Source organism: Salvia splendens, chromosome 6 (assembly GCF_004379255.2).
Source record: "Salvia splendens isolate huo1 chromosome 6, SspV2, whole genome shotgun sequence".
In the NCBI taxonomy this organism is placed as follows: Eukaryota; Viridiplantae; Streptophyta; class Magnoliopsida; order Lamiales; family Lamiaceae; genus Salvia; species Salvia splendens.
This window is the reverse complement of record NC_056037.1, coordinates 12,276,085-12,286,002: the sequence shown is the minus strand read 5'-3', so window position 1 is coordinate 12,286,002 and position 9,918 is coordinate 12,276,085. Positions and strand designations below refer to the sequence as shown.

The 9,918-nt window shown below is 40.7% G+C and overlaps 1 protein-coding gene and 1 long non-coding RNA gene across 2 annotated transcripts; one reads left to right on the top strand and one right to left on the bottom strand.

Moving 5' to 3' along the window:
• Positions 1 to 501: 501 nt before the first annotated feature.
• On the bottom strand, positions 502 to 2,371 carry LOC121810070 (transcription initiation factor TFIID subunit 8-like). Its single transcript, XM_042210968.1, has one exon. The coding sequence runs from the start codon at positions 1,871 to 1,873 to the stop codon at positions 824 to 826; it is 1,050 nt and encodes a 349-aa protein (XP_042066902.1). The 5' UTR covers positions 1,874 to 2,371; the 3' UTR covers positions 502 to 823.
• A 5,240-nt stretch (positions 2,372 to 7,611) lies between these two features.
• Positions 7,612 to 9,041, top strand: LOC121806773. The gene is made up of 2 exons (XR_006051706.1): positions 7,612 to 8,371; positions 8,729 to 9,041. It is a non-coding gene; the product is annotated as an uncharacterized LOC121806773 (long non-coding RNA).
• The last annotated feature ends 877 nt before the right edge of the window (positions 9,042 to 9,918 follow it).

Below are 9,918 nucleotides of genomic sequence, written 5' to 3'. Positions count from 1 at the left end.
CAAACTCCTTTTTGAGCCTAGTTTTTGTGGCTAGTTCAACCTATCATTTTTATCTTAACTAAAAAATTGGAGTCAAACACTATTTGGGGTATTTCTTTGGCACATGGAAGGATTCCCTCACAAGAATCCTTATCAACTAGTGTATACACACACACATATCATGTACAGATCTACATGTAATTTCAATTTGAAGGTAAACACTAGTGTACACAAAGACATACTCCATCTTTTTCTCTATTCAGTTGTGTCTTAGCAATGTGCTTCAGCATACAAATACTACATCACTGAAGATGGGTATATACTCCACTTTTGGTATCATAATATACCTAGACTAGATTCACTCAGTACCTATTGAATGTGAATGCTTGAATGACAGTAACATACTGTATTAAACTAATGTCTCCTGAAGACGATGGATATAGTCTGATCATCAGAAAACTTGTGTTGCTGTACTAGCTAGATCATGCTATCTCCCCAAAAAAACAACAAATACAGTGAACATAAGGTCAACATTATGAATTAATGATTGGGTCAAATGATATAAAGTAATACAAAAAACAACTGACAACTAACCCTCAACAACTCAGTGAAACTTAGAACTCTAAAATGCCTGTGTAGAGAAAATCTAGCTCCTCGACTATGACTACCATGAAGCAAGCATTGGATGCTGGCTCCAAAAAGAATTATACAGTCTCTAATCAAACATTCTAATTTACACATTAGACATTTCTGGTGGATACTCCATATTTTCACAAAGGATCAACTCAGCCCTATCTTTCTTCTCATCTGCTCCATCATGATCATCACCAAACCAAGGAGAAGTTCACCTCGTGCTGTTGTTTCGAAGGTTTGTTACCATGCTTAACGATTTCTTAACATTCCCAAACGTGAATTGTACAATGGGCCTCCCATTTACAGGAATCATTCTCCTGTCCTCAGGTTCACAAGGACCATTCCTTGCAGCTTCATTGGTTTGCGAAGATGGCTCCATAACTGAGACTAGGTTTTCCACAATTTTGTGACTTTGATGATAACCGTACTCCATAGATTCATCAATAATTCTAGCTGGAAGAGTGGGCAAAGATACCTCCTTCACCCCGAATTGAAGAGGGGTAGCAAGAAATGGATTGTTTTCTGCTGCTCGTTGTGCCTTTGCAGCATCCCCTTGTTCAACAACTACTCCTGCTTCAGTTCCATTACACATAAATTTCTGCTGCAAATTCAGTAAAGATCTCTCAGCTCTCTTGTTCTGCTGTTCAACCTGCTGAAGCTTAACCGCCTCTGTTTCTGAGTCTTTCTCATTTCCAGAACTTAACTCTGCATAAGTCGCAGGATCTGGAAACATGGGCAGCCAGGAAGGTATATGTTCGTCACGGGGGATTTCCTCTGACTGAGAAACTCTAAGGTCCAATACCCTTTCTTTCACAACGGGAAAAGCAGGGATCGGATACACAAATGGGATTTCATCTGCTAGACTAACATATCGAATAATATCTTTAACAACACTTGATCTTGTAAGGCAATGCCTAACATCCGAAGCACCTGAAAAGCCCTGAACTGAGCCCAAATGCTCCAACCCTTGAATCACATCGAAGACATTACACTGCGTCCTATTAGCTAAATTTGCATAAGAAGACGCAGTTTTCCCTATTTCCCGAATATACCTCATCGCTACATCAGCGAGATTATCCAATGCAGACTGCTGAAAGCTCTGAAAACCTAAACTTTCACAAACCTGCGCCACCACATTCTTGGCAATGGCTTGCGCAAATTCGTCTTCCCCCAACTTCTTTTTCTTCTTCATTGCCTGCGGATTCTCTTTCTCACTCAAGAACTTATCTTTCCCCTCTCCATTGCTCATATTAGGCAACATTCATAATATCACACCATAATCAAATTGGATAACCTTGATAGAACAAAATCTTGATCGATTTAGACCAAGAAACCACATTTCCGATCCCAATTCATCGAACCAACATTAGAGTAAAACCCTGATTCTCGCACTCAGCAGCACAATAAAAGACACGACCGATCCTATGAGCTAAAGAAAACGAAAATTCACAGCGAAATCAATCCGTACCTGGAATTTCTAGGGTGTAAGCCAGGCCCAATGGAAAGAACCTAAATAAATTCCAATTGAGTTCCCGTAGAAGAGAAATTAGGATGGATTTATTCAACTAACAAAAAATTGTGAATGTTTGATCCCATATAACAACCAATCAAAATCCTTGAAACCACTAGTTCCAGAGAAAATCGAAGTGGGGGGGGGGGGGGGAACTGAATTGAGGCTGCTTCTTTATAGACGGCAAAGCACTGTGAGTCGTCGGACTATGGAGGTGAGTCGGCGTAGGAGTTTGGAGAGCCAATTCAGTCCGCAAATTCGGTAAAGTCGCTGTTCCTAATAAACGCTTTTACTTTAGAAATTTGTATTATTCGTCACTGCAGGAGATGGGCCTATTGGATTTTTGATTGTATACTAACTATTTTTACCACCCGTACTATGCATTGGCTATAAAACTTGTAAAAAATTCTAAGATAAATGAACTTAAAAAAAAGTAGATGATAAATATTGTATAATTATGCTTGCAGACACAGAATAAATGTCTAATAAAAAAACACATTGTAACTATCGAGACAAATAAATAAGTGTCTATTTCCAATAAACAAATAATTTTTTTGAATTTGAAACGCAGATATGAGTGGAATAAATAAAATATAATATAGAATAAAGATGAGATAATGACAATCCAATAGGAACTTACGCAAAATATGTAAAAAACACAAATATTCATAAATAGGAACTTACGCAAATATCAACAATCCAATAGTTCATAAGTTTTGAAAAACTTCTTTATAAACAATGTTAACAGTAGAATCACCATTGCCTTCATCTTCTTCATCTTTACACACCAAAATCTTCAAACCTCCACGACTTGTGACTCTTGATATAGCAACATACCGCTGTCCATGATTGAAAATATTCCTCCATCATTAGAATGCACAGACGACATTATAGTGTCATGCACAGAAAGTTGTTCATCAGTGAATTTGGAAATAAATTCCAAATATTCCCTTGCTAAACCTTCGCGATCATAACACAACTCATCAGTAATCAGTCTATTTTCACTTGATTCAAAATACTGATTATCAGGATACGGTAAACCATGGAAATCACGCAAAGTTTTGCCAAGATTCTGCAACAATTTCTCAATCTCTGCCAATGCAAAATTCTGAATTTCATCCTCACTCAAGATCATACATATAGTAATTAAGAATACGTTGTTAGAATTAAACTTATATTATAAATTGAAAATAATAACAAATAACATAATAAACATGCAACAAAATAATTTTAAAAATTACTTACCAGGATAATTTGTTAATTTTCGGCGGTTATAAAGAACATCTTCAGACAAATATTTCCAACAACTTTGCCAAACAAAGTCCGGGCGTGAAATAGATTCCGATGTTAACAAACTCACAAAGAGCAATCTCAAAGAGTGAGCTGAAGCCCAAAATGAAGCCTCTACAATTCCATCAACATATTTGCCCGCACTCATCAAGCTATTTGCCCGCACTCTCAGTTTTGGGTTCAACATTATGAGTAGCATTATGCTTTTACAGGTACGGATCTCTCGACAACGTCCAAGACTCTCACCTCCCAAAAGCATAGAGAGAGATGAACATATACCTGAAGTTGCATTCATCAAGCTATTTGCCCGCACTCATAAGAAAGTCGAAGGAGTAAGTTATCTAATCTTCGATTTTGTAGATTTTTCCGTAAATTCTTACTATGATACTTGCAGCAATTAGTTATGTTGTTGTTTAAGGAATTAATATCATTTCATACATAAAAATCTAAATTTACAATTTCATTTAAGTGATGCTAAAAAGAGATATTAACAACATTAGCTAAGAAAATTATAAATAAAAATTGTAAAATATTTTGATTATATATTAGATGTATATTATTTTTAAAAAAAAATTTAAACTATTAATAAATTATTAAAATATCAATCACCTTAGTCTTTGTGTGTAAATAATTTTGATGAAAATAATAAGTAAGAATAAATCAATAACAATAATTTATATTTAAAATTTATGGGAGAAGTCATAACTGCAACAAATATTAAAAGTCAAAATTAGAGCCCAACTTTTAGATATAACAATAACGTTCAACATATAAACTTCGTGGTATCATAGTATGAACAAAAAATTATAATACAACTATTATACTATAAAATACTATATTAAAAGCCCAAAACAAAGCCCAAGTATTATAATACAACACAAACTAATAAGCCTTCAATGTTCAAACCCCAATATTTCTCTAAACCTACACGCCCCCCCAAGTCCCCGATCTCTATTTCTCTCTCTCTCCCCATCGGTGCAGCTACGCGCCACCATTTCCTTCTCTCTTTCTCTCTCCCCGCCTCGCTGCTTCGCCGTCTGCCAGCCCCCGCCAGCCTTGGCGCCCTCGCTGCAGCTCCACCACCCTGTTTCAACGGCGCCATGGAGTTCTTGGCGTGTCTGAACGGGTGTTCTGGTTGGTGCACCTGTCCTCCGACGGCCGGCGATTAGCCAATGGCCTCGACCTGACTTTGTACAGGATAGAAAGTGGGGAACAAAGATGGCTATTGTATAATTTTTTAGGATGTTGCAGATTCCATTAATGGTGTCTGTATTTATAAGTGTATAAACTCCTTGGTGAAGCCATTTTTTTATTGGACCAATTTTTACTCAATAATATCTGCCTTTTGTTTGCCCAATAAATTGTTTTCCCGCCCAAAAATGTGTCACATGGTCATCTAAAAAACTCTTACTTTAGATATTGATAGATTACTAACTACTACTAAAAGTTTTTTTTTAATTACTAAGAGCATCCACTATGCGGCGCGTCGGCGTCCCGCGTCCCGTCCCGGAGAGACGGGTTCGTCGCTCGCCGCGTTGCAGCAAACGTCCCGTGCCGTCTCATCCCTTGTCCCGTCCCGCGTCCCGTGTCGCCGAGCTACGCGACGGGCCGGCTCGCCACGCGCCTATGCGACGTGGCGCGACCCGGCGTCGTGCGTGACGCCCACTCGCCGGCCCGCGAGTGGGCGTCGTCACTTGCTGACGCAATAAATATTTTTTTTAAAAAAATTAATAAATTAAAAAAAAATCTAACGGTAATAAAACCGTTTTTTTGTTTTTCTTCATTTTTTTAATTTTAAATTAGTTTTTTTTTACTCTATAAATACTCCTACACTCATCCTCATTTCACACACAACTACACATCTATTCTCCTATCATCTCAATTTCCTCTCAAATTTCCTCTCATCACAAGATGTCCGGCGAAGGCAACTACGGCGGTTCTGGCTCCGGCGGGTGGGATCTCAACGCCTTCGGCGATTGGGAGACCATGATCAACACACTGGGCGGTTCAAGTGCGTCGACGCCGGGGACCCAGGGTTCGGAGACGCCGGGGGTTACCAACCACCCAACTTTGACGTTGATGCATATGCCCGTCCCTCCGCCCCGCGGTATTCGCAGGGATTATCCCAGATCCAGGAGGATTTTCCCGTTGATCCAACGCCGGGAGTAGGCCGAGGCGGTGGAGGTGGGCGAGGCGGTGGAGGTGGACGAGGCGGTGTACAACCCCAGGCGGGCGAGGATGAGGAGGATGAGGAAGAAGAGGAAGAGGAAGAGGATCTAGGCCGACATCCGTACAGCAACCAGGAAACGCTGGCGGTGTACAACGCCTGGATCACCGTCTCTTACGATCCCATCGTCGGGAATCAACAACCCCGGAAGTGTTTCTGGGAAAAGGTCTGCGAGGTCTACCACCAGATAAAGCCGAAAGGCTCCCGCAAGCGCAAATACAAAATGCTACGCTCTCACTTTGACCGAGTCGACCGACAGGTCAAAAAATTCTGCGGCCTCTACTCGGCCGAAGCGGCGCGCTACCAAAGCGGCACCACTGCAACCGACATTTTAACGTCCGCTTTGCGCGCCTACTACCAGGACACCCGTCAACAATTCAGATATGTTGATGTTTGGCAGGTCGTGAAAGACGAGGAACGGTGGGCCGGCGGTTTCCGCTCCAGCTCGGGCTCAAACTCGAAGCGCACGAAGCATACGGGGAGTGGTCAATACTCGTCTGGTGGTGACACCGCTGAGGGCATCAGCCCACATGAGGCTGAATCGCAGGAGTTTGCGGGTACGATCGGCGATGCTGGAGGATCCAGCCGTGGGCCGCAAGGGACGAAGGTGGCTAAAGCGACTAGAGCGAGGAAGGGCTGAGGCGAATCAAGCCAGGCGGCCTCGGGATCGGGCTCGCGGGGAGGCTTGGACACACTTATGGTGGCGTACATGACCGCCACAATGGCGGACACTTCCCGCTTCTCGCACGCCCAATTCGCGGCCTGGTGGAACGGAATTGTGCATATGGCAGCACAACTTGGCCTTCCGACTCCCCCTCAACCTCGACCGCCTCCGGAGGATGATTAGCCGGCGGAGTAGTTTTTTAATTTTCTTTAAATTTGTATTTTAAATTATGTTGTGTTTTTTTTATGTTGTGTTTTTTTAATAAAGTGTGTTTTTAATAAAGTGTGTTTGTTTTAATTGAATTGGGTTGGAAAAAAAATAAAAAATGAAATTGAATGAATAGTAATTTAAGGGACGGAATAAGGGACAGTTAAGTGTCACGCCCGCATTTTCTAAGGATAGAAAACACGGTTGATCGCGACTAGGGGAGGATTAAAGAAGCGGGGAAGAAAGGGGAAAACAACACAACTTGACCATAGCTCGAAACAAATTAGAATAGCTCGACTAAAATCAGAGTATCTCAACGATCAACAACTCACAATGAAAATATCTCAACAATACACAACTCAAAAGAAACAATATTCAGCGGAAGCATTTCGAGAGTAGAATAATGCTATGTATGAAGACACACCATATTCTAGACATTTGATAGACATTCTTTACTTTTATGCTCAACACCCACTGCGCTCGTCACCGCTTAACCTGCACATAGGGAAAACATATGCAGGGGCTGAGTACTTTAATGCACTCAGTGAACTCATGCCCAAAATACATTCATCATTTAAGTTATGTCAAGCCATCATTGAGTGAAACTCGGGTTTTACTTTAAAAGGCCGAGAATCACTAAAACCATTCCATAAAAAGTTGTCTGCAGACAAATATCATTATCATCCCCATTCATGTACCATATCTGAACCATCATGTGAAACGAGAATGTGGCCACAAACTCGATCACTGGACCGGTCGACCACAAAGGACGGCTCACGATCCCCATCAGTGCACTAGTCTGAGTAGGGACTCACTCCCTAGTCAGACCCGAATTCGTTAACCATCAAAGTCTAGTAGGACATTATCCTAGTAGACAATCAGATAGGCAATTCAAAATATAACATACGGCATGACATAATACTTAAAACCACCCTTATTTCACCATAAACATATCATTTCAAATAAAAGAGTTTAAGTAATAAGCCCACCTCAAAAGCTTAGGATTTCCGTAAAATTCCTCGTTCCGACTTTTAGCGTGCGTGCGAACCACCTTTTCGGAAAACACATAAAATTCATATCAAACCTCTGTAACGACGATAATTAGAATGCATGCACTCTAATTAATATCCTTTAAATTCTCTTTCTCGATTTTCGTGCATGTTCGATTATTCGGTGGCCGCCCAAGGCGTCGCGTGCGACGCCGGTCGGCCGCTTACGCTCGCTCTTTCCTTCGTTGACTCCTCGTATCTTCCCTAACGTCGAAAATAATTTCTAAAAAAATTATTTACGCGCATACTTTAATTATCGCAATCATTTATCGTTGAAGAGGTATAATTTCATACTTAGGATAAAATTATTCATTCTTTAAAACGTTCCGGAAATCATTACATAATTCGCCACGATTAATTATCGGCCCATCGATTAATTAATTTGGCCCTCACCTTTATACTTCCAATTAAAATAAAAAGGCCCAAAAAAAACAAGGCCCAAATTTTTTTTTCTCTATCCCCTCCACATCTCTCTTCCTCTCTATTCATCTCTCTCTCTCTTCGACGGAAACTGCCCAAATTCTCCCCCAAGGTTGGGTCGCCGCCTCCGCGAATCGTCTCCCTCGTCGACCCCCACGCCGACGATCACTGCTCGCCGGGAGAAACGTCGTCTTCCGCCGCTGTCGCTGGAGTCGTCGGAAAAAGCTGTTGTCCGCCGCTGCTACTGCTGCCACGGGGAGGGAAGCCGCTGTCGTCGCACCGTCGGAGAGGCGCCAGTCGTCGCTGCTGCCGCCGGACAGCACGACTGCTTTCGTCGGCACCCCGAACCTCTCCGATCAGCCCCGCACTCCACCCGAACAGCCCGATTACAAGTTCGTTTATTCAAGTTTTGTTCTTTCTAGTGTTTTTGAGTTAAAACATTAAAGGGGGGTGTCTGCTTGGTGCTTGATTGATGTTACTGTTCGAATTATGTGATCATTCTATAGTTGAGTACATGCTATGCCATTCATGAAGAAAATAAAGAATTTGAATGGGAAAAGAATTATACCTTCTGATAGGTGAATTCTTGAAAGGGTTGAATACGAACCCCAAATTCTTGCTCACCTCTAGCTCCCTCTCTCGGCCCTCTCTCTCACAATCTCATTCTCCTCTTTTTTTTTTTTGAAGTGTAAGGTGAGAAGAGAAGTGAAAGGGTGGATGTTTAAAAAGGGGTGTCTTTTGGTTTGTAGGATAAATGGTGGAAGATGGAGAGTGGAGAAGTTGAAAGTTGGGAAGTCTCCACTTGAATGAAACCGCCGATCGTGGAGAGGAGAAGAAGGAGAAGGGTTCTTGGGCTTGCTCCCTTTTTTTGGAAAAGAATGGACTCCCACTTTAATTAGATTGGTTTGGGCTCATTTAGTTGAAAGCCCAAGTTTGTAAAATTCTTTATCAATGGGTTGGATTTCTTTAAATAATTAGGGTCCAAACCATTTTGTAGATAGACAATTGGACTCTAATTAAATTTGCAAAGCCCAATATAAATTCATACTTTATATTTTCGTATTTTCCTTCGATAATTAAAATTCACAAAACTTTATTAACTTTCGTTATCTTGTTCTTCGCAAAATTAAAGAACGACTAACGTCACAACTTATATTTGGTGTTGTTCCAAATATAATTTCTTCGACCGTTCCTCGATTTACGTGTGTCGTCTTCCATAAAAAAAATATCCATCTCCACGTATTCCATCCTTCTTGCCAAATATAGCAACTTCATCGTCATTCTTTCAACGAGTCCTTCAAACACGTCTCCAAGAAAACTCTATTATTTAACTAACAGAGACGTCGTTACTTCACGACATATTTTAATTAGTACTTAAAAAGTACGAGCGTTACATTCTATCCACCTTAACAGAAATTTCGTCCCGAAATTTGCTTACATCATTCTAATAAAATATTTCTCCATGAACTTGTAATCCAATTTCCAAACAGCTTCCTCGTAACTCTTTAAGATTAATAACCATTGCTGAAAATTTAACACCTCGTGTTCTTGGTTATATCGATGCCTCTAGTTGGTGTATCACTTTTACGCATGTCTGATTATAGAAACTTATTCCCCCGTGTGCATTCGAAAAGCTCAACCTCACCCTTTCCTCCAAGTCTAGTATCAAGAACTCAGAAATTGATCAAGCAGTCTTCCTTGGATATGAACTGATTTAAAAAAAAAATTTATAACAACACTGCAGAAAGTGTATTAATCAGAAAGGCTGCAGAATTAATCAAGAAAACAAGAACAACATTTCTAGCTCGACTCTTTTAGATCTCATCACCAATTTACAAAAATTGGTGTTCATTATGAGAATTAAGGTTTCAGGTAAACTCATAAACCTTGAGACTTTACTTCTGATGAGAGCTCGAAAGAATATGACATAGGTCTTGAG

Bases quoted from the DNA above. Each gene is read 5' to 3' on its own strand.
- LOC121810070 (XM_042210968.1), bottom strand. From the start codon at position 1,873: ATGTTGCCTAATATGAGCAATGGAGAGGGGAAAGATAAGTTCTTGAGT.